General features: G+C 56.1%; 1 protein-coding gene across 1 annotated transcript in view; it reads left to right on the top strand.

The window, feature by feature from the left end:
* The first annotated feature begins 222 nt into the window (after nt 1-222).
* Nucleotides 223-24,180, top strand: part of TRIM62 (tripartite motif containing 62) — a 28,886-nt gene continuing 4,928 nt past the window's right edge. The window contains exons 1-5 of the mRNA XM_056123443.1: nt 223-378; nt 596-1,151; nt 13,762-13,857; nt 19,480-19,736; nt 20,717-20,832. Of these exons, the coding sequence (XP_055979418.1) occupies nt 744-1,151; nt 13,762-13,857; nt 19,480-19,736; nt 20,717-20,832 (877 nt within the window). The 5' untranslated portion in view covers nt 223-378; nt 596-743. The remainder of the gene's footprint in view (nt 379-595; nt 1,152-13,761; nt 13,858-19,479; nt 19,737-20,716; nt 20,833-24,180) is intronic.

Here is a 24,180-nt window from a genome sequence, read left to right as displayed (position 1 = left end):
AGCTCCACCCACCCAAGGAGCCCGAAAACAAGATCTCACTGCCCTTCCTCCCGCTGCCTCTGAAGGAACAGCTGGGTTCAGCTCCCCCGGGACCCGAGGACGGTGGGGGCGGGGAGGGGGTCTGCAGCAGGAAGCGGGCCCGCCCCCTCCCCCGCCCGCTCCGGGGGCGGAGTCTCCGGGGCCCGCCCCGGGGGCGGAGCCAGCGCCCGGCGCCGGCCGCTCCAGCTCGGCTGGTTCCGGGTTGGGAGGCAGCGCTCGGAGCGGAGCAGTGGCCGCGGCGCCGGCGGGAGTAAGGGGCAACGCCGGGCACGTCTGCGGGCTGGAGCCGGGCTGCGGAGTGTGCTGGTGCCCGCCCCTCCTCTGCCAGGCACAACCGAGGTACGGCTTCGCCTGACTTCTTCGCTCACAATCCCCCCTCCCCAGCCTCTCCCCCTCCCCCCGCTGCACCCACCCTGGGATTTCCAGCACCGCCCCAAGCCTCCGCCCCCTCCTGGATCCCCTTCTCCCAGCACCCATCCTTTCGGACTGTCCCTTCCCCTGAGCCCTCCGGGTCAGGAGCCTCTTCCCGCAAAGACCCTCGACCTCCTCTCTCCAGCACCCTTCGCTCGGGGTCCCCCGTTGCCTCACGACCGCCACCCTTGCGGGCCGGCATCCCGGGTGGTCCGCAGCCCTCGCGCCCGCCTCGAGGGACCCGCCCCCGGGGCCCGCGTCTCGCCCGGCCCCCTCCCGCCGCCCCCGGCGCCATGGCGTGCAGCCTCAAGGACGAGCTGCTCTGCTCCATCTGCCTGAGCATCTACCAGGACCCCGTGAGCCTGGGCTGCGAGCACTACTTCTGCCGCCGCTGCATCACCGAGCACTGGGTGCGGCAGGAGGCGCAGGGCGCTCGCGACTGCCCCGAGTGCCGGCGCACGTTCGCCGAGCCCGCGCTGGCCCCCAGCCTCAAGCTGGCCAACATCGTGGAGCGCTACAGCGCCTTCCCGCTGGACGCCATCCTCAACGCGCGCCGCGCCGCGCGGCCCTGCCAGGCGCACGACAAGGTCAAGCTCTTCTGCCTCACGGACCGCGCGCTGCTCTGCTTCTTCTGCGACGAGCCCGCCCTGCACGAGCAGCACCAGGTCACCGGCATCGACGACGCCTTCGAGGAGCTGCAGGTGCGCGGCCCGGCGGCCCGGGGCGGGGGCGGGGCGGGGCAGGGCGGGGCGGGGCCACCAGCCGGGGCAGGGCCCTATCAGGATTCGTGTAGCGCGGGGGGCGTGGCCACTTGCGGGGCGGGGTGCTGGGGGCGTGGCCATGAGCTGTCAGTACCTTGGGGTCTGAGGCCGACTTGGAGTTGGGGTGGGTCCACGGTTGGGGAATGGGTCCCCCGTGGAGTGAGTGAACGTGAGGGGGAAGGAATATATATAAGATCAAAGTTGGAGCAGGTACCGGACTGGAGACACGTTGGGGATAGGGACAAACTGGAGCTGGGGAAAAGCAGGGCCACTGTCAGGAGTGGTGGAGACTGACTCAGGAGACAGGAGCCTTCACGAGGATGGCTCTTGGTGGCCAGAGACAGAGGACAGCGGGTAAGGTGCGCACGGCCCCATCCCAGCTCCACATATGGTCCACCAGCACTGCCAGGAGTGATCCCTGAACAGAGCCAGGAGTAAGCCCTGAGCACCAAAGTGTGACCTGAACCCTTTCACTCACCCTCTGCCCCACTCCCCAGAATGGCTCAAGACAGAATTGGAGACAAAGATGACAGAGATGGAATGGGCGGGGCACCCTTCTGAGTATGTGTGGAGACTGGGTTAGCTGAGAGCAGGGTGGGCAGCGTTATGGAACAGGTTCAGTCAGGTCACCGCAGAGTGTCAGGATTAGATTATGCTGGGAAGGTCAGGAATAAGTCTAAGAGAGAGTCTAAACAAATTGAGAGTCTAAGCAAACTACTTGAGAAGTTGGGGCTACTGCCCAGTACCAGGGGACCCAGCATGAGTGGTTAAGACTGGTCCCAAGTCCAGATAAGCAAAGAACCTGTTTAAACCAGAGTAGAGCCAAACTGATAATAGGACCAAGATTTGGAGACTAAGACCCCCTTAGCAGGTATTGGAGAGAAGGGCCTCTAGAAAGTCTCCAGGACTTCTTGGCTCTGTCATCTACATCAGGCATCTGAGCACTTAGTGATGGAGAATGTGCAGGCAGATAATTTAGGCTAGTCAGCCTAGGATTTTAAACCTTAAATCTTCCCAGATTCACTGACAACTGCTACTCAATTTCCAGACCTACTCAAATGTTCTCTCTGAAACCTTGCCCAAGTTTCAACGGCCAAAAAAAAAAAGTATGAGAACCACTGCATTTCCTCCAAGTGCTCCCCATTAATAAGTATAGTATTTCAAAATGTAGCAGTCTAAGCTCAGCTATAGTTAACTGGAAAACAGTGTGTTCTCTATACTCTCCTTGAAGGATTCTCAGTGTACATTTGCATATTAAGGACCTGAATAAATCTTGCAGCAAAGCGATCCATTTTACTGTATTTAATAAAATGGCTCCCAGGCTTCGTTGAGCCTGGGGAATCTTTCTCAGATTGAACCATTCAAGATAGCAACCCCTGTTTCTAGCCTTGGTATACCAGTCCAATACACCATTCACCAAGGACAAAAGAGTTTCTTATATTGATGACCCAAAGCCTGGCCCACAGTGCGTTTCAGTAAAGACTGACTGAATGAATGAATGAATGAATGATCAAAATGGAATCTGAGCTGATCCAGACTAAAGAATTTTGGGAATCATAAGATTCTCCAGACATTTTATGAAAATGCAATAGTCTAATATAGGAGGTTGTGAGTTCTCTAGCCCTCAAGATGCTTAAGCAAAAGCTTAGTACCTACTTTGGCCTCCTGTGCCTTGCACATGAGTTTGTGTCAGCCCACTTAGTGGATGCCCGCAGAGATGGCACTAGGAAAAATGGGCCCATGTTCACATCATTACTCCAGATGCCTTTCATCCCCAAGGCACAGAGTGCCTTTCACTCTGAGGATGAAAAGTCAAGGCTGGGGACTCTGGGAGCTTGCCCAAGGCTGGTAGCAGTCCACCCACACCCAGGGTCCCTTGTGCCAAACACTAGCATTCCCATTTCCCTGTTTATGAAGTCATATCAATGGGAAGGAGGAGCGAACATTTGACAGGACTAAATGCAGGTTGCGAGGGTGTGAAAAGATTGAGTCTGAAGCCATCTGTGCAGCCCCTTGGCTCTCTAGGTGTGGATCTGAGATCTGGAGATATGATCTGACTTACAGCCATGCTACAAGAGGTGAGAGAGCCTGGCTAGAATGCAGGGACTTGGCCAGCAAGGTCCTTCCCCGCGGCTCACTCCTGCCTCTCCCAGCTGATGCTACTGCCGAAGAGGCACCTGCCTGGTGGGCCCCCGTGCCCCTGCTTGTAGGCCAAGACATCAGACATATGTGCTCTGTCTCTTTGCTCTCCACTTCGTGTCTGGGGAATGGAGGAGAAATTGCACTGTTTTTTTCCTCCCAACATTACCGAAACTCTCTTAAGTGAAAAGAAAAGCAGGGTTTGCCCCCTCAGTTGCCCTCTTGGAAACTTATAGTCAGTTGGGCTCAGACACACCAGAATTTCAAACCTTCCCTCAACATTGTGTAACTAACTCCACAGGTCACTTCATAGAAGCCTCAGTGCGCTCGCCTGTAAAGTGGGGTCAGGAAAGTTCTTTCCTGCTGGAGTTTTCATGAGGCTGACCTGGCATGAACCTGTTATTTGAGATGCCTGGCACATGATAGGGCTGGGTCAGCTCACGGTCCCATCCATTCTCCTTCTGCTTACAAGAACTCATGTGCCCAGATAGGCAAATGCCCAAACTTGCCTCTCCCGCCAGAGGACAAGGCCTGCCTTGGGTGCACCTTTGGACCTGGGAAGAAGGTGGCAGAGGAACCCCACAAAGGTGCTTACCTCTCGCCACTGGAAAGGTGAGCTCCTGGGTGAAGTTCAAGCCACGCCCCAGCCCTTCCCACCCCTCTCTCCCTCCTTCCTTGTCAGGAAGCAGCACCCATTAGCTATGTCTGCCCCAGGAAGGAGAAGACAGCAGCTCCCTCCCCTCCTCTCTAAGCAGCTGTGCTTCTGTCCCCCAGGCTCAGGCCTCTCTCCTGGAGAATCACAAAGTTGGAACAAGGAGGGCCTTAGAGCTCATCCTTCACTAGACAGATGGGGAAATGGCAGAGGGGGAGGGACAGGACCTTGCCCTCTAGACCAGAAGAGGCTGGGCTTACATTCAAACCGAGTCTCCTTACACCCTCTTGGCCTAAAGCTTATATGTTTGTTGTCCTGGGATCTGCAGAGCAGGAAGGTTAAGAGTCCTGGTTTGTGCTCAGCTTCTGGCTCTGCCGTTTTCAGGCCTTTGGGCCTTAGGGAGGTTACTTACCGTCTCTAACCTTAGGCTTCTGCGTGGACAGCATGGCAGTAATAGGGTTAGGCTGCACAGGGATGATGTTTGCCAGAGCCATCCTTGCACTCAGGAAATAGCACCTGTGACCTGCTGCAGCATGAGCTCCACACGACTGACAGCTGGAGCCAGATCAGTTCTTGTCGTGCAAAACAACCTTGTGCACTGGGGATGTTTAGCAACGTCCTTGTCCTCTCTCCACAGATGCAGCAGCACACACCTCACCCAAGTTATGACAGTTAAAAATCATCAGATGTCCCCCTCCAATCACCCCTGGCTCAGAGCTCTGACCTCCAGAAGTACTACTCGGCTGCTAAGGCCCAGCTTAAATATCCCCCCTTCTCTGAGAAGCTTTCCTGGACTGCCCAACAGAATTGCTCTATGCTCCAGCCTCCAGCTCTGGGGTCAAATTCTGGCAGCATCACTGATGAGTGCTGTGTCTGTGCTCAGGCCGCTGTCCTTCTCTTATCTGCCGCCTCGGGAAGTTGATTCTCCTGGGAACCCGTGAGGGCTTGGGAAGCTCTATCAAAAGCACCTGAAACTATGCCTGGCACACAGCACTTTTTAAATAACTTTTCTTTTGGACTGGAGCGATAGCACAACGGGTAGGGCGTTTGCCTTACAAGCGGCCAACATGGCCGACCCGAGTTCGATTCCTCCGCCCCTCTCGGAGAGCCCGGCAAGCTACCGAGAGAGTATTCGATATGCCAAACACAGTAACAACAAAGTCTCCAGTGGAGACGTTACTGGGCCCGCTCGAGCAAATCAACGGGAGGGCCTTTACTTTTACTTTACTTTTTGTAACAGTAAATAAGCAGAGGTACAAAATGTCAGAGTTAAAAGTTCTCCCAGAGTGCTACCCCATGCAAAATAACATAGAGTTGCTTTACAGTTTTGCAGACATGTTTGGTTGTATATATAGTATCTGGGCATGTGTCCATGTATGTGCACACACACAATGTGTGTATATTCCTCTTCTTTTTTCACTGCAGAGTCCCTGGACCACAGAGCAAAAAGGGAGGGAGCTGCAAATCAGAAGTGTTTGGGGTTCCTTAGCCAATGCATGTCGAGTCCTTCCCAACTGATGGGTGGTACTAAGTGTTTTTCTTGTAATTACCTGACTGTCTCTTCTTTTTTTGGGGGGGGGTAGGTGTTGTTGGGAGATCATACCTGGAGGTGCTCAGGTTTTAGGGCTTATTCTTGGCTGCACCCATGGATCACCCCTGGTCTGGAGTTCAGGGGGTCCCGAGCCAGCTGTGTGCAAGGCAGACACCCTATCTGCTATACCTTTGCTCTGGCACCCTCATTGACCCTTTCTAATCCCCTGTTGAACAGCTTTTTATAACTGTTCCCCCCTTTTTTTTGCTTTTTGGGGTCACACCTGGCAATGCACAGGGGTTACTCCTGGCTCTGCACTCAGGAATTACCCCTGGCGGTGCTCAGGGGACCATATGGGTTGCTGGGAATCGAACCCGGCTCAGCCGCATGCAAGGCAAACGCCCTACCCGCTTTGCTATTGCTCCAGCCCCTATAACTGTTTCTTTTAGATAGAAACCAGGCTCAGAGTCATTCCTTGCTCAGTCTCTGCACACCAGAGGCAGGATTTTAAGCCAGTCTGATGGGGCCACTCATATAGGCTCCCAAGTCACCTTGGAGGCCTGAGAATTGGTCCCCATTGCACTCGGTCCATCTTTGCATTTTGGGGGCTCAGCAAGGGTCAGGCTAAGGACACAGTATCTGTGGCAGCTGGTGGACTGGGCATGGGTGGCTGGTTGGCGTCTGAGTCAGGCACAGCATCAACCCTCTGGCCAGCCCTGTCTCCTCTCCCCCAGAGACAGGATTGGATTCTGTTCCTGGCCACCCTTTCAGGCGTCCTGTGTTCCTTAGAAGCTTTTCTGTGGCCTCCTTCATGCCCAGGGAGACAATGGCAGGCGGGGCATAGCGGCAGAGACAACTGAGGATCACGTGAGAAGGGGGGTGAGGGGACTGGGTTTACATCCTGCCTCTGGCCCTTGCAGCCTTTCCCAGGCTGCGAAACGGAGGGAAGAGCAAGATCTTCAACTCCAAATGTCGAGAGGGAGACGTGCAGCTGCACACCCCAGGCAATGAGAGAGCGTGTCCCGGAAACACAGCCTCTGCCATCCCTTTGCCACACAGCAGGAATTTCGTGCCAACAGCGGGCTCCACAGGGGCAAGGTTGGCTATGGGCATTGAACTCTTTCCCTACGGGGGTCTGCAGACAGCCAAACACCCCACTCATCCAGGGCATTTTGGACAAGCACAGTCCTGGAGCAGAAGCTTAGGGTTGGGGGTAGGAGAGCGCAGGATGTTCATGTTATAGAGAGAAAGGGATCTGTAGTGATACCGGCAGAAATGAAATCATACCCATTCCATTGGGGCCCCCGCTGCATGCTTGCCGGGGGCAGTCTGCGGGACCCTGCTCCCCCTGCTGCCGTGTCCCTCTGTGGCTCCCCAAATGTCCCGGCACTCGTTCATTTTGCAGATGAACACACTAAGGCCAAGATCACAGGGCGAGTAGGGAGAGCTGGAGCTCCATCCCGCCCGCCTGCACCAACTCTCTAACTGCCCTGGGGGCCTCTGCACTGGGAGGGACCTGGGAGTCCCCCCACACACACAGCAGGGAGGCAGGAGGGCTGCTTGCTCCTTTGTCACTGGTCACTGCGTCCTTACCTTGCAGACCTTGCTCAGGGGCAACATCTGGGATGAATGGAGTGGGAGGTGGGTTCCTTCTTGGATTCATGGGTCAGTCTGCTATTTCTTCCATCGAGGCTCCCGCTTTGGCTTCTCTCAGCCTGGTTGTGAGCAATTTCCCGGGACAGAGCCCTAACCGGCAAGGCCACGTCTGCTGTTCCCTGGAGCCCACAGCCGGGCTGAGTCCTGAGCACCGAGAGCAGCATTCCAACTCCAGCAGTCTTGGTGCAGGAAGGTCAGGGGCAAGGGCACTGCCTGGCGGGCACCCTCTCTGCAGTTCCCTCTTTCAGTCCTCACAGCACCCCTCTTGAGTGGGCCAAAGATGTCTGAGAGTGCCCAGGGACAGGCATGGAGGAGATCTCCCCTTTGGGGGACTTTGCTGTGGCCGGGGGGCCAGGTAGGCAGTAGGAGTTTGCAGGGCAGGGGGCGGGGACGTGTATACCACCACATCCCATGGAGCTTGGACTGGGTCCTGAGATGCTGGCAAGGCAGGAAGGTGTTCGAACAGGTATGTGTGGCCTGGTCAGGAGCAGTGTGCAAGTTGGGGGTTGGTAAGGCTGAGCCAGGACATATTGGGGTGGTGGGGTCAGAGTGGACAGTGCGGGGGCAGAAGTGTAAGAGCTCAGGTGCGTTGAGAGAAGCAGGAGCATCAAGGTGCTGGGGGTGGTGGACAGAGAAGTCCACTTCAGCTCACCTGATAAGGAGTCAGGGAGGAGACAGGGGTCCTGGGCGGGGAGGGGCACCCAGGAGGCGGGGTCCTGTCCCCATGCATACTATTTCAGTCCTGTCACCATCCAGAGTGCTTGTATCCACTCGCCAACTATGGGGCACGAGTGCTGAGACCAGGATCACCCCACCCCACCCCACCCCACCCCACCAGGGCTCTGTGGACACTGGGCAGCTCAGTGAGGCGTCCCTGAGGCCAGAGTGTGCTGGCTTTCTGCTGCAGCTTGTCCTCACAGATGAGCGGAGAAGGGAGGGGGTGCTTGGCTGGCCCCTGGGTGCATGGGTGTCCTAGTGATCTGTCCCCCCCTTCCCATCCCCCACTTCCGGTCCTGACCTCGCCAAACCCATGAGAACCCCAGAGCACTGAGCGGACATTTCTCCATTCTGTGTGTTGGGCTAGCACCAGTCCTGTTGGTCCATCTGCAGAGGGAGGCTGAAGAGTGCCTGACTCTGACGTGGCCTTCGCAGTCCAGCTCCACTAGGCTGACCGTCAAGGCCTCCCCTCCCCGCTGCCCTCACCCCAACTGGCCCCACTGGCCTTTCCAGCTTTAGCATCCACCCACCTATCACATACCTGGTTCCAGCCATCCCCACCTGCCCCCACTGCCTGAGGGTGTGCCCCGGCCTGACCAGTTCTTTCTACCTGGAACACTCTGACTCCACCCTGGAGACTTGAAGGAACCCGCCGTCTGTCCTCCCTCTCCCGCCCGTCAGAAACCAGCCCTCCCCTGCAAGCGCCCGCAAGTCCCCCTTCCACATATAATTATAATTATTACTGCAATAATGATAGCAACTAAGAGTGACTGGGCACATCCACCCGAGGCAGCCTGGCAGGCCAGGAAGGAAACGTTGACGCACGATGGAGGCACCATTCTTGGCTTCACTCCGCAGAGGGGGGCGCAGAGGCGGAAGGATGGTGACAACACCCAGCAGATGGAGCCCTGGGGTGGGGTCCTGGGTGCTTGCCTGTGTCTGCCCTGGTTTCCCTGGAAGTCTGTCCACTCCTGTTTCTTCTTCCCCAGCTCATGGCCATCTCCTTAAGGGAAGGGCTTGATATGGAGTCCCTGGGCTGGCTGCCACCAAGCCTGCCTCTGGGGGTCGGGACAGGCCTGTGCCTTGCCCTGAGCAGGAGGCTCCTCCGGGGATTTGGAGTCACTATGAGCCCCAGCTCTGCCTCGTAGGAGCCGACCTGACCTCTCTGAGCCTCTTTCCCCCTCCTGGGAGTGGAGGTTATGAGGGCACTAACCATGAAGTTCTGAGAATCAGGTGACAGGAATTCCAAACCCAGACTGTCCCCCCTCCATTCCTTCTGTCCCTGAGTCCCTGGCATGGCCCATCCTGCCTCAGGGTTAGGGACGCATCAAGCTTCCTGTCTCATAGCTGTTATTGATTTCCTGTCACCCTGTAGGACAGGCAGACCTTTTCTTGGACCTCTGTTTTCTGTTCTAGAAACCCAGGAGGTCAGACTAGACAGTCCCTGGAACTTCCTTACTGCTCTGGCTGTCTGATGAGGCAGGGAAGGATCTGGACACAGCAAGGGCTGACGCCATAGCCAAGTGACTAAGCAGCCTCACGTGGGGCCGGTGGCTGCCGTGTCTCTGAGAACGCAGTGTAGGCCAGACCCTATCCTATGAGACTTAACCCTTCTCACTCATAGCTCCTTTCACTCAACCCTAGAAGGTATTAGCCCCATTTCACAGATGAGGGACTGGGACCCAGAGAGGCTAGGCTCCATGCCCAAGGTCACACAGCTTGTATGGCAGAGTCCAACTCCTGACCCAGCTCTGATCCCAGACCTGGAAGGAGCTTGGAAGGAGGGAGAGGCAGAGCTTAGGCTGCCTCCTGGTCCTCCTTGTCTTGGATTTGATTTCCTAAGTTAACTGATCCCTCTGGCTCTGCAGCCTGCTAGGGGAGGGCTGCTGGCCTCGGTCTCTGTCTCTGTCTCTGTCTCTCTCTCTCTCTCTCTCTCTCTTTCTCTCTCTCTCTCTCCTATTCCTGTCAAAGAGGCAGTTTGTTGCGGCCCAGCTTCTTCCCTGGGCACATTTGTTCCACAAATGCTTGCCGAGGTCACTCTGCCTGGTCCTGTCCTTGGCACTGAGCAGGGTCATAGAGGAGACTGACCTTGCAGTGGGTATGCAGGGTGCACCCTCGTGGTGCAGGTCCAAGACTCTGTGCACGCAAAGAGTCTGGGACAGTGCGGATCCTCCGGCAGGTATCATTTGATCTAGGTGTTGAGAGATGAGAGTGAGTCTTCTGGGTAGGGAAGATTGTGGGGACAGAGGGAATAGCAGGCGCGAAGGCCTGGGGGAGAATACTGCAAGATACAGAGCAACACTGTCCATAGAACTTTCTAGACTAATGAGAGTGCTCTGTCTGCACTGTCTGATAGAGCCGTCACATGTGACTGGTAAGCCCTTGAAATGTAAACGCAGGATCACCCAGGACATCTAGAGAACTCACTTTCCATTAAGATGCATGTTAGTTAACTTTCTTTCACACAGCCACATGTGGCTGGTGGCTGCTATTGGCCAGTGCAGATCTGGGCCAAAAGACAAACCTGGAAAGCATCTGGGCCCAGTAGGGATGGTCTTGGATGCCAAGCTCAGACTTTGTGTCCTTCTCAGACAACATGGAAGTCCCTGGAAGGGCTTGGGGGTGAGGCCAGGGAGGAGAAATGTACACATGGGTCCTTAGAAAGGTCACTGCAACTGCTCTGTGGGACATTTAGAGAGTTCAGGCAGGGGCAGGAGAGGGCTGAAACCTCAGCCCTGATGAGAATGGCACCAGGGGCAATTGGTATGGGGAGAAATGCCAATGCAAGCATGAGTGCTGAGTGGTCATTATGAACACCGTCAAGGGTGACTCCCAGATTTCTGGCTGGGAGGGTGAGGGGAGCAGGGATACCTGATGCTAAATTGGGGCATCTGGAGGGAGAAGCAGGTTCGTGGTCCATGTTTGCTGTGACGCTGATGTCTGTGTCCCCACCTTCCTGGCTGGTATACACACACACACACACACACACACACACACACACACACACACACACACCACCGGTTGGGTCTTGCCCCTCATCCTTCTCCCTGTCACTGACACCCCTTAGAACCCAGGGGCCTCAGGCCATGTTTGTGAAATGGGTGAGTGAGAGTTCCCTAGTTCCCGGGGTCCAGGAGGAGGGGCAGGACTGCGCCCCTCTTCCTGGCCCTGGAAGCAAAGAGGAATTTCTCGAAGTCCCCAAGGAACCCTGAGCAATGTGAAGAACGCGGCCACCCGAGCAGTTAGCTCCGAGAATCTGGAAAGTTGCCCGGGTCGGCTGGGTCTCTTGTGGGCCCATTAGGACCTCCAAGGGGGAGGATTGGAGCACTCACATACCTGCATCTCAGGCCCGTGTCTGAGCTGGACAGGCCACAGGACCTCTGCCCCATGAGTTGAACGCCACTCCCCCATGAATCTGTGAGGACCGATGCTCAGGGCTTTGTCAGCGAGACCTGGCAGGCAGGGCAGTGCTGCAGTTACATGAGGGGCGTGTTTGTCTTCTGGGTGAAACAAATCCCTCTGAGGGGACCCAGGCCATAGGCTGGAGGTGCCAGCTTGCCTGGTGCCTGCGAGCTGATTGTGCAGATCTCTCCCCAGCCCTGCCCAGTGATTCCTGCTGAGAGGTTGAAATGGTCTTTGGCAGGAGCACTTACACTGCAGAGAAGGGCAAACACTCTGAAGTCCTGAGGGCCTCACATCTCAACTCCATCCCTGGAGGGTCTGACTGCCCCCACTGACATCAAGGACCCAGGCTCCTTCCTGCTGGTTTCAGCTTGTGACTGACTTCCCCTCTCCATGGGGGCCCCCGTGGCCGGAGCCGGCTGCCAGAGCTCCTCTCGTCAGCACGTCTGTACAAGCGCTCCAGTCTCAGAAAACAGCTGTTCCTACTTTTCTCCCTGACTCGCATTTCACGCCAGCTTCTCCTCGTCCTCCAGCTGTCATCTCACTTGTTCCCTCCTGAGAGAAGCCTCCCTCACCCCCTTCCTACACTCGCCCCACCCTGCAGCCTGCTGTATTTCCTCCAGAGCACAGAGCATCCTTGGTCATTATTTCTCCTGTTCAGTACCTGTCTCGCCATAGACTGGGAGATTCCCCGAGGTAGGAGCAGCATTGGTGGGGTCCTCTGTGGTAGACCCAAGTCAGAGCAGCACCTGCCACATCGTAGTGGCCCAGTAAATACTGTCAGATAATGACTAAGGCAGAGCAAGCGAAGAGGATTGTTTTCCACAATCTTCCTGGGTTGTTGCTACCGCGTGTTGCTATCCAGTGTGTCAGATTGGTGGGACTCAGTGTTTTCTACGGGTCCCCCATGACAACTGGGTGCATGGGTAAGAGATGAATGGGAATGGTAAGTTTGCCTGCTGGCATCACTCACAGCCAGGGCTAGCTCAGGACCCCAGGCCCTGCTCAGAGGCCAATTCCTTGGAAATTCGTTCCCAAAGTAAGCATACTGGAGCTCCATCTCTATGCTAGGTCATTAGTGGTTGTGGGGGATTTCGAGAAGGAAAAAATGGGCCTTTCCTGGAGAACTTGAAGCTGGACAGGCAGGAGAATCTTCTGTAATGCCGTGGGCTGGTTTTGTAAGTTCAGATCTCTGGACCCAGTACTGGAAAGGGGGGGGCTCCCCATACATTCATTTGACAGCTAACAATTGAGGCAGGCCTCAATGTGCTGGTGTTATTCAGCATAGAAGGCAGACCCGTGAACGTGCTCATGGAGGAGTGCTCAGTAAACATGACTAAAGAAAGAAATGGCCAAGGAATGGGCAAGAGTGGCAGTGGGAGGGATGGGATGACCGTGCTGCAGGGCTGTGATGGCCGGAGGGAGGCTGTGACACAGGGGTGGTCCAGTCAAAGGCTTCTGAGGTAGCATATGTGAGTAACCCACACGTGATCCAAAGGCACCCTTGGGAGAACAGCTGAGAGGGGAGCATCTGAGAGGAAGCAGCAAGTGCCCTGCAATAGCCAGAAACACACCCAGAGTGACCCGGGGCCAGAATGAAGGTCACCTGGGCTGGATGGGGAGACACCTGCTTCAGGCACCAGATTGAAACAGGTGATGTCCCCAAACTCAGGAATCAAGATGAGCAATATTAAATGCATTTTCTAAAAGTCAAAAGTAATACAAAAAATTACAGAGAGAGATAGATATAGATATAATGAACAAAATATCATATTTTTGTTTGGATCAAACCCCCACACTTGCAGGGCAAATGCTCTAGCATCGAGCACCATCCCCAGCATCGCATTCTTAAAGACCAGAGCAAGCCGCGTTGGAACCTGAGGGGAAGGGAAATCAGGCAGACTGATCTTGGCCCTGTGCTCGGCGGTGCTGTATTGTGGGTCATGTGTTTGCTGCCTGTCGTGAGTGGCATGGCGGCAGTGTCATCTGTCCAGACCCAGGCCACAATCTAAGGGCCTGAGTTCCAGTTCCAACTCTGCCCTCGTGCTTCCTGGTGTGCTTTGGGGCCAGTTTCTTCCCTCAGTATCAGTCTCTTCCTTAGAAACAGTCCGGCCCCTGGGTTCCAGGGAGGGCCAAATGACAGACAGAAGCCAAGGGCTGAGTGTAGCCCCTTAGCCTTCTGGAAGTCTGGGGAGAATGATCCCGGCTCGTCCCCGAGGGACAGCTTAGCTTGCTTAGAGCACTGAGGCAGGAGCCTGCCCAGGACTCACCTCGGATGGCCAGGCAGAAAGCTGCTGCAAAACACCCGATGAAAGATGGAACGTAACAGTAACAGGACTCGGAGGGGTTGAATTGGGACAGGAGGTGGATGCTGGGAGGTGGAGACACCCGGTGGGGCTTAACTCCCAGCCAGGCCTGAACGCCGGGCTCCATCCCAGCCTTGTGTATTCCAGAGGGAGCTGAAGGAGCAGCTTCAGGCCCTTCAGGCTAGCGAGCGTGAGCACACGGAGGCGCTGCAGCTGCTCAAGCGACAACTGGCAGAGACCAAGGTGAGCCTGATGACCTGGGGGCGGGGACCCGTTCGGAGAGGGCTGGAGGCGGGGCGGGGCCTAGTGGAAGGGGGCGGGGCTCCGCTGTAGGTAAGTGGGTGGGGCGCCACCCTAGAGGGACTCCAGGGAAGGATTGGATGTGGGAGGAGGTGGGAGCAAGTCCCCTCCAGAAACCCACCCCCCCAGCCTGGCAGGACTGGGAGAACTTCAGTAATCCTTTTCCTCCCCTAAACCCCAACTCTGCGGGGCATCCAGTCCAGTGTTCCTTGAGACCCTAGAATCGTCTCCCTCCTTAAGCTCAGGCCCGGGCAGGGCTCTAGACCCAGAGAACCAGGCCAAACCTGCAGTCTCTGGTACAGAGGCTTGAAAAGTCTTTCTTCTAGACCTGAGAGGCAGCTCTTGGGTTCTGACTGAGCCACTGGTGTGACTCGGGGTGAACTGCGTCATCCTCCTGTGTGTGGTGTGGACGGCCCAGCTCCTTCCAGACCTGACTTGTGGGTCCTCACACCCTGCCCAGAAGCTTCTCTGGATTTCCCCCGAGCGGCATCTCACTAACTGACAGGGCTTGCTTCCACCCCTGGCCTGTCTCAGGCCCAGCTGCTGAGCCCTGGGCTGCTTTGCCTCTGGCTCCCCTGGTGAGCAGAGGCCTGTGCCCCACAGCGGGGATGCTTCGTGCCTCCAAGGTCTCCCGGCGCCTGGGAGCGGCCGTTGGAGAACCAGATCTGAACCCCAGCGTGGCCATCCGCAGCTGTGGGGGTCACAGGGAGGTCGTGGCAAACATTTTCAGGGAACATTTCAGAGTGCCTATAAGGCAGGACCCCCAACAGACAGCCGTTGGGAAGTAGCCCCAGGACCCGGGACTGTTGACTTCTCACAGCCTCAGTTTCCCCAGCTGCCCGCTGATTCTGCTCCTCTCTGGTGAAGAAAAGGCGACTGAAGCCGGTAGCTTGATGATGGGGATGTATGAGGGTCTCTTTCTTCTCCCCATGTTCTTTTCTCCTCACTGTACCGCCCCCCACCCCCGTTCTTATTTTTCTCCACTGACCTCTTCTTCCCCTTGCTTTCCTGTCCATCTGTCTACCTCTGGGGGGTCCTGCAGGGCCACCTCCCCTGCAGCTCCCCCAACCCCACATCCTGTCTGGACCAGGGTGTTTATATAAGAAATGCTTCGGGAGGTCATATTTCACCTGGTGCTGGCCAGGCCTTCCTGCGGCGCCTGCCCCTCTCCCGGTGGCCCTGCAGGCGGGACAGCTAGTCTGATCTCCGCCTCCAGGCCCAGAGCTTTCCTTGGCTGGCCCCGGCCCAGTGACACGTTCTTGGCAGGGTGTTTTCCTGAGCCCGCCAGGCACCCGCCAGCTCTGGGGTGTCCCCAGGGAGGTGATGGGCCTCCGTGACAGCTGCTTTCCTGGCCCTGGTGCTGGGGGGATCGGGGTCGTTGTGGACTGACTCTGCCCTAGAGAGAACTAGAGAACGCAGGGCACAGTCGTTGAGTCCAACTCAGTGGTGGGGATTGATTCCCACTCCAGGTCTTGCCTCACACCCCAGTCAGTGCTCTGCATAGTGCCTCCCTCACTTGTAGCACATATGTGACCAGTGGAGACACACACACACACACACACACACACACACACACACACACACGCCTGGAGGTGGGAGCTGTGTTTTGCAACTTGTTATCAGCAAGGAAGAGGAGGCACCAGGAGGTGGAGGGCTGAGCTGAGGCCCCACAGGGGAGGGAGCTCCCTGGGAAACTCTGGGCCCATCTGGCAGAGTCTCATGCCTCTTCCACTTGCAGCTGAGTGTTCTCTGGCTTGGCGGTCAGCAGGCCAGGTGGGCGGAGCAGAACCATCAGCACGGACCCATACCCGGAGTTCTGCCTCTGACTTGCCTTCCTCCCAGTGTCCTTCCCTTCCTCTTATCCTGGGGACCCCAGGAGAGATTTTAAATCTTCAGTCATCTCTGCAGTGCCTCTGGAGATGCCTTTCCTACCTGATGGGGAGGGGTCCCCTACTAGCTGCAAAGCATGTAAAAGGCCGGGGGGAACAGTTGTATTAAGAGTATTTTCCCAGTGCCCCGAGAACACTGAAGTACTTGACCATCTGATCAAGTTAGGGAAGTGTCCCAGAGAAGGTAGACCCAGACTTTAGTTTGGACCTGGCAGGGTCAATAGGAATTTACCAGTTGAATTAGGGTCTGCTTTATTTTTTTGGGGGGGGGGGTGTTTGTTTGTTTGTTTTTGAGGGGATCACCCTAGGCAGGTGGTATTCCAGTTTCAAGGGGTAATTATTAAGGGGTCAGACTGAGGACACTAGATGCTGGGCTAAGGAATTTAGCATTCATTAATCATCCAGGAGCCAGAAGATGTTCCTAAACGTAGCTCTGGCTGTGGTCCAGTTTGAATATTTAGAAGGATTGCTCAGGGGGCTAAGTTTGCAGCTAAGACATGAGTCTGACTTGCAGATTGAAGAACTAGAGCCGTGGGGGGGGCAGGAGTACATGGGAGTGGCAAGGTGGAGGTGGTGGCCAGGAGCCTTACTGAGCCTTCGGTAAGGACCAGGGAACCACCCTCCTCCAAAGCAGTGTGAGCCTGGGGCAGTGGGTGGACATGGAAGATCTGAGAAGGCAGCGCTGCCCTAGCCCAGCCTTGAGGAACTGGGCAGAGAGGGAACTGACAGAGAGCCAGGGGAACAGCCAGGGCTAGTGATGAGTGAAGGGGGCCAGGCACTGCCACAGAGTGGTAGAAGAGGAGCCGGGGGAGACCATGGGCTTTGGGGACCTGTGGAGGGCAGCCGCAATGATGCAGCAAGGGCAGACATTGATGCACAGCTGATGCAGTCTGACCCACCTGCAGCAGCACCGCAAGAGCCTGGCTCCTTGCTAAGTGAGGGGCTTGGGCGGGCCACCAGCGGGCGGCTGCTCATCCCAGGCTCCCCTCCACCCCCTTTGTCTGCCCAGTGCTCTGGGTGGGCATGCGCAGGGAGGTTGGCCTACTGCCAGCAGCTCTTCCGGCAGCCGTGGCGGGGAGGGAACGGGCCCTAATTGAGCCTTTGTTGAGCCTCCCACAGAGCCCTGGGCATTGAACACAGCAGGGTCCCTGACTCTCTGAACTCCCAGCCAAACCCCACAAAGTGAAATTGCAGAGGCAGGCCCCACACGCCGCTGCGGTCCTGCTGGCTGTGTCCGGCTGGCTCACACTGCGGCCTCTGCCTACTCTCCCGCTCCCCCGGCTGACATCCTTCCCGCCCTCCAGGGCTCAGCAGCTAGCTCCCCATGAAGACCTCGGGGATGTGCCTCTCGGACTAGGTCTTGGCATCTGCAGGCTGTCTCAGCTCCGTGAACAATACCTGCATTCTGTGCGCGCTCCCAGGGCTAATCCTCACTGCAACCCTGCCATGTGTCACCCTTGGCACAGAGCAGGAAATAGGTTGAGGAGCTGGGGGAGGGCTCAGGAGCAAAAGGTGCCGGCTCCTGAGTGAGAGTGAGGTCACGAGTCTGATCCCTGGGGTCATCCACATGTGCTGTATGAGTGACCTCCCACACACAGCAACCACACGCAGCACCAGAGCTAAAGTGCGTGGCCCCGGAAGAGGACCACAGCTAAAGATGTGCTCGAACCTGACCAGGAGGATGGCCCCCAAATAACTACAACCAGAGTGTGCACCAGCACCATGGTAAAAGGAGTTCGGCCCTGAGTGTACGTGGTCAAGCACCACCGCGGAGCTTGGCAGGCTCAGCCAGCACCTGTACAGTGTACGCCTGCCCCACAACCAGATGCACGACCCTGGTCGAGTGCCCGACCAAGGGCACAGCAGAGTGAAAGGGGTGGAAAGGGAAAGCAGAGACACCAGGGTCAGAGGCAACGGAGGTTGCCACAGCCAGAGATGAAACTCTCAATTCTCACCAGCATCAGGGCCCAGCACCTGCGTCCTTCCTCTCTCAGCCCCTTCAGCCCCTTCCCAAGCTCAGTAGTGCCATAAGGACAAGAAAAAAATAGCCTCAGTCCTTTATGGCCTTCGTTTTTTAAAATCTTTTTATTTTTGAATTTTTTAAATTGAATCACCGTGCGCTACAGTAACAAAGCTTTCATATTTGAGTTTCAGTCGTACAATGACCAAACACCCATCCCTCCACCAGTGAACAGTTTCCACCACCATTGTCCCCAGTATCCCTCCCCCGACTCATCCCACCCCTCCTCCTGCCTCTAAGGCAGACATTTTCGCTCTTACTCTCTCTCTACTTATGGGCATTATGGTTTGCAATCATGAGAGGTCACTTGATGACCTTCTGTGGAATGGCTTTGACCTCCATCTTGTCCAGGCCTCTCAGGGTGGCAGGACAGGGCACATGACCACAGTGCTCCAGCCCCACAGCTTAGAAAGCTGATCACCACCTGTGATCTCTTCATTTGTGCTGCCGTCCCACGATTGGTTTTTTTTTATTAATTTTCCCCTCCTCTTTTTCTTCATTGCCAACCACCCCTTCTCTCCCTCTTCCTTGCCTCTTCTTCCTTCCTCTCCCTTTTCCTTCTTCCCTGTTCTTTCTTCTTTTTCTTCCTTCTTTTTCTCGTCCTTCACACACTCGGTCACAGTGCCCACACACTCAGTGCTGTGCTTGCTGGGCTGCGTGCTCATTGCATAGATCACGCACATACTCCCCAGGGCCTCCCTCTCTTTCATTGTTGGGAGGGATCAGGGGACGGGGTGCTGCCACCCAGACTGGTGGTTTGGTACTAGAACCTGAGCATGCAGCTTCAGGCCCTGCATTGACAGGAGCCTCAAGGATCACAGCCGGCGATGCCCAGGGTCAGGGAGCCTGCAAGGCACACGCTCTAACCACTGTGCTCTCTCCTGGCGCTGGTAGCGGTTCTCTCATACACTCCTGGCAGAGCTCAGTAGGGTTCAGCCTTTGGCTGCTGGGCTCACGCCTGCCTGTTGCGTACCAGAGACTGTGCACCTTTGTCACGGCACCAGGGGATCCCAAACTGCAGCGCTGCTGACCTCAAACTCAGCACATGATGGGGCGATGCTGGGGGTGGAACTCACAGACAGCCTCGTGCTGGCCAGCTAGAAACTTTGCCGCTCAGCTGCCCCCTTACCCCACCCCACCCCCAACCCTTCGATGTTTTAATCCACATAAGTGCTTTGCACTCTCCAGCCAGAGCTTACCATCTTCTCGCTCTCCTGACACCCCCAGATGTCCTGTCCCTCCCAGTTGCACATCCACAAGCTAGAAACCTGAGCATCACCCTTAATCCCTTTGTTTCGGGTCACTAGGGTCCAAAACGCTTTCTTTAAATGTCATTTCAAGTCCCCATGCCCCTCTGCTCTCCACTCAAGTCCTGTGTCCCGTGGAGCAGTTTCATTCCACATGGTCCTTTGCTAACCCTGCCCTGGCTGGGGGCCCCTTTGTCCCACAGTCTCTTGCAGGCTCCTCATCACCTACCCTGCCCCCGGTACCCCCCCAACGCCCCCCACAGCACCCCCCAGTGACTCCCCAGGGCCCCACACAGGCCCTATAGTCTCCCTGTGGACCCCCACAGACCCCACAGCATGCCCTTCCCTCTCTCACCCAGGGATCAGCAACTGTCCTCCCCGACATAACCTTCTCCCTCTGTCCCCACAGTCCTCCACCAAAGGCCTGCGGACCACCATCGGCGAGGCCTTCGAGCGGCTGCACCGGCTGCTGCGGGAGCGGCAGAAGGCCATGCTGGAGGAGCTGGAGGCGGACACGGCCCGCACGCTGACCGACATCGAGCAGAAGGTGCAGCGCTACAGCCAGCAGCTGCGCAAGGTGCAGGAGGGCGCGCAGATCCTGCAGGAGCGGCTGGCCGAGACCGACCGACACTCCTTCCTGGCCGGGGTAGCCTCGCTGTCCGAGCGGTACGTGCCCACCCGCCAGCGAGGGCCAGCCCCAGATGGGCACCCATCCCTAGTCACGCAGGGGTGAGAATGAAGGCAGATGGGGTGGTTAGTGGAGAATCACGAACATCTTGGTTAACAAATATATACGGGGACCAGAGAGACAGTACAAGGGTTAAGGCACTTGCCTTGCACCAGCCAACCCAGGTTCAATCCCTGGCACCCCATGTGGTCCCCCAAGTCCTACCAAGAGTGAACCCTGAGAACAGAGCCAGGAGTAAACTCTGAGCATCGCTGACTGTTGCCCTAAAATAAAAAAGTGTATAAGATGACTGTGCCTGGGGCCTGGAGTGACAGCACAGCAGGTAGGGCGTTTGCCTTGCACGCGGCTGACCCAGGTTCAATTCCCAGCATCCCATATGGTCTACCGAGCACCGCCAGGAGTAATTCCTGAGTGCATGAGCCAGGAGTAACCCCTGTGCATCACTGGGTGTGACCCCAAAAAAGCAAAAAAGTAGAAAAAGAAAAAAAGATGGCCGTGCCTGTAAGCCGCACTGTAAAGTGAGTAAAGGATTACTGCCCCTTTTTGATTACCTGGAAGAGTTTGCATAATGATCAGTTCTCAGGCCGGGTTGAATGGTGAGTGCCTGGACCAGAGAGTCACCTTTAATTATAACAACCCCCAGTCGCTGTGTGTTGAGGCTCAGTACTGAGCACTGGTGGCGGGTGTCCAGGGTGTCTTGTGCTGACCGAGCACTCAGCACCAGGCCCGGGAGGTGCTTCCCAGTGGCCCAGAAGGCAGCTCATCTGTGGAGACCACCCAGTCACAGCAAGAAAGGGGTGAATGGCACAGCCAGCCTTGAGCCTGGGCCTGGTAGGCTTCAGGCTTCACATGTGAGCCTTCCCCAGTCAGCTGCCCCAACGATGCTGCGGGGGGGGGGGGGGGGCGGGCATGTAGACCCCATGCCACACAACCATGTGTTCTCTCTCCCCCTCTCCAGGTTGAAGGGGAAAGTCCACGAGACCAACCTAACCTATGAAGACTTCCCCACATCCAAGTACACAGGCCCCCTGCAGTACACCATCTGGAAGTCTCTGTTCCAGGACATCCATCCAGGTAAGGCCCTGCCTGCCACTCCCACCGCCAGAGCAGAGCTCCTCGGGCACACCCCAGCCCTGCCGCCCTCTCGGGACACAGCACCAGGCTGTGCCCTTGAGTGCTCCAGGTCCAAGGTCCACGCACACAGCTTGGTGAGTAGCCCAGCCTCCAGATAAAGCATCTGAGGTCCTGGGCAGTGCATTCAGCAATGCCCCATACCCCCTGGAGGCAGACCCACCCCCGGGGAGATGCAGTACCTGCAGAAGAGGGGCAGATGGAGCAATGGCGGACACCCCAGCCTCCTGCCAAGGACAGAGGCCCCAGGGGAGGTGGGGCAGAGTGACCTGGTTAGCCGGGCCCCTTCCTTTGTCTGTGGGGCCTGTGAAGTGAGGCGGGCTTTTCTGCCAGGACAGGGGCCTCTGTGTCTGGATGGGAGGGGCAGGGCCCCCAGAGACCCAGCCTGTGGATTCCAGCAGCTTCCTGCCACTCCCCTGTTAGCATGGGCTTTCTAGTGGGTCACCTGAGATCCCCTAGCAACTGCTACTCCCCTGTACAGGTCCCCTACTCTCCACCCCTCCCCAGCCCCGGCTCTCAGCTGACACAGGAAACCCATTTCCAGATGCCTGGTCTGATGCCCCAACTCCAGCCAGGTGGCCCATAGTACCGGGGACACCAGTCTCTGCTCCCCTCACTCTGACCACATCCTTCCCCCCTGCTCATCTGGGTCCAGATGCCTGGGGTTCCAGCAGACCCACTGCCTTGCTGTGTGGTGCAGGGCTAGTGTCTACACTCTCTGATCCATCTCTGAACTGGGGACAGATGCACTTACCTCCCACGGCAGGCATGAAAATTAAATCATGTGGTTTCTTTGTGGTAATAATCCTGACACTGAGCAATGTTGATGCCTGTTTGCTGTTATTGTTGTATAAAAAAAAATCCCACAGCTCCTCAGTTTAGCTGAATAGGCTTTCTGGGACCACAGGTGAATGTGGACTGGAACTTGAACCCAGGCCCCACTACATCCAAGTAGTAGCTACCAGGTGGGGCCAAGGTGCTTTCTTTGCACACAGCTGAACTGGGTTCAATCCCTGGCATCCCTTATGGTTCCTCCGAGCCCACCAAGAGCAATCCCTGAGGGCCTAGAGCAATACCACAGCAGGTAGGGCATTTGCCTTGCACGTGGCCAACCCGGGTTCAATTCCCAGCATCCCATATGGTCCCCTCAAGCACCACCAGGAGTGATTCCTGAGTGCAGGGCCAGGAGTAACCTGAGCATCGCCGGGTGTGACCCAAAAAGCAAAAAAGAGAAAAAGAGTGATCCCTGAGCACAGAGCCAGGAGTAAGCCCTGTACACCACTGGATATGGCCCAGAAAGCAAAACAAAACAAAAAGAAGCTACCAGAAGAGCGAGACCCTTAGGCGAAGGCAAAGTAAGTTTATTAAAGGAGCAGGCACCAGTCAGTCTGACACAGGACTTCAGGGAGAGAGAAGACCTGTCCAGCCTTCTTGGGGAAGGTCTCCACTGTGTGTCCCTGGGCTGCTTTGGCAGGAAGTTCCTGCTCTCTTTAGTTTATACTGGGAAGCGGGTGAGCAGGAGAAGTGTTGCCAAGCCAGGGAAAGGAGTGAGGTGTATGTAAAACGTTCTGTCACAGGAAAGGAGTATGAGGTACGTAAAATAATTTGAGCCTAATCCAGAAAGAAAGTGGCCGGGCCAACTAGGAGCCGAGCATCAGTGGGTCCGCAAGTCTCCTGGGCCCGGCTGATGGCATGAGCAGGACGGTCCAGCCTCTCGCGTGTTCTATATGTAGGAGTTAAGCTGGGTGCTTCGTTAGTCACCCACTTCAGCAGAGAGGAAAGACCATGGTGTGAAAAGACCCTACCTCAGGTTCCCATTCTACCGCCATCCCACGTGGCAACTTGAGCAGATACCTCACACGGAGAAGGTGCCTTGAAGACTTGTTTTTCTCTTCCGAAAAGCAGGTGCCAGGGCCAGAGAGACAGTACAACAGGAAAGGTGCTTGCCTTGCGTGTGGGCAACCCAGGTTCGATCCTCGGCACCCCATACGGTCCCCTGAGCCCAGCCAGGAGTGATCTGTGAGCACAGAGCCAGGAGTAAGCACTGAGCACTGCCAGGTGTGAACCAAAAACCAAGAAAAGAAGAAAAGAAAAATGGGGATGGTGGTGTGTGCTCCCAAGGCTGCAGTGACATACCCACCAACTGGGCAGCAGAGCAGGAGGAAGCAGGAGGACTTAACCCACATTGTTTAAAGGTCTGTCCAGTGGGCAGAGCAGTACTACCCACCATTATATCGAGCTCAAAGCCTCTTCCTCAGGAACAGCAGCCCACGCTGCTAAGTGATGGCGCTGAGCTCGGGGGTATCTCTGTGGCTCAGCTTAGCCACAGTGATGTGCCATGGCCACCAAGGCAGTCTTGTGCCAACTAAGGGACATGACCACAGCTCGAGAAACAGCTTAACTGGCAAAAGGCAGTGGGGTTAGAAGATGAACTATCTTGTCTGCATGATCACATGGTTTACCTAGGAAAACAAAATCAATTTTTCAGGAAGGGAAGATTTTACAGACGGGTGGGCACCTGTGCAGTCAGCGACTTCCGTGGCCAGCGGCCTTGGAGGCATGTTGCACTGTCTGCCAGACGACACAAAGGCTCTGGCTAAGGAGTTAGTGAGCGTTGTTATCTCAGCTTGCTTGTGGGGGGAGGACAAGATCAGGAAACATTTTCTACAGTCTAACAGTTCCTGCCCCGAGGGCTGCTTTCCTAGGGTTTTTGGTGTGGAACTCAGCTGTCTGCTTCTTTGAGACCGGTTTCCCTTGGGCCTCTGTGGAGCGTGGCTGATGATGGTCAGGAGACATTTCCTGGGGCGCCATCAGCTTCTCTTGACTTGGAGGTTTTGTAGATGCTTAAATGGAGCAAAGATTTTTGCTCGTTTTCCCGGCACTCCTGGAGGTGCTCAGGGGCTATTCTTTTTTTTTTTTTTTAATTTTTTCCCTTTATTTTAATTTTTTTTTTTTACAGTTGTAGATTTACAATTCTTTGTGCTTGGGTTTCGATTATACAATGATCAGATACCCATCCCTCCACCAGTGCCCATTTTCCACCACCGTGGATAATATCCCCCCACCCCCATCCCCCCATCCCCCCTGTCTCTGTGGCAGGGCAATCCTCAGGGGCTATTCTTGGTTCTCTAGGGGAATCACTCCAGCTGGTGCTTCGGAGTCGCTCTTGGCAGAGTTCAGGGGACCATGAGGTGCAGGGGGCTGAATTCAGGCCTCTGCACACAAGGCTTGTGGTCAGCCTGTTGAGCTCTCTCTGACCCTGGCTTTATGTTCTTACAAAATCGTGTCTAA

The sequence above is a fragment of the Sorex fumeus genome, unplaced genomic scaffold (genome assembly GCF_029834395.1).
Source record: "Sorex fumeus unplaced genomic scaffold, SorFum_2.1 ptg000047l, whole genome shotgun sequence".
NCBI classification, from domain to species: domain Eukaryota; kingdom Metazoa; phylum Chordata; class Mammalia; order Eulipotyphla; family Soricidae; genus Sorex; species Sorex fumeus.
Note: the sequence above shows the minus strand (reverse complement) of the source record. Positions and strands in the feature narration are given on the sequence as shown.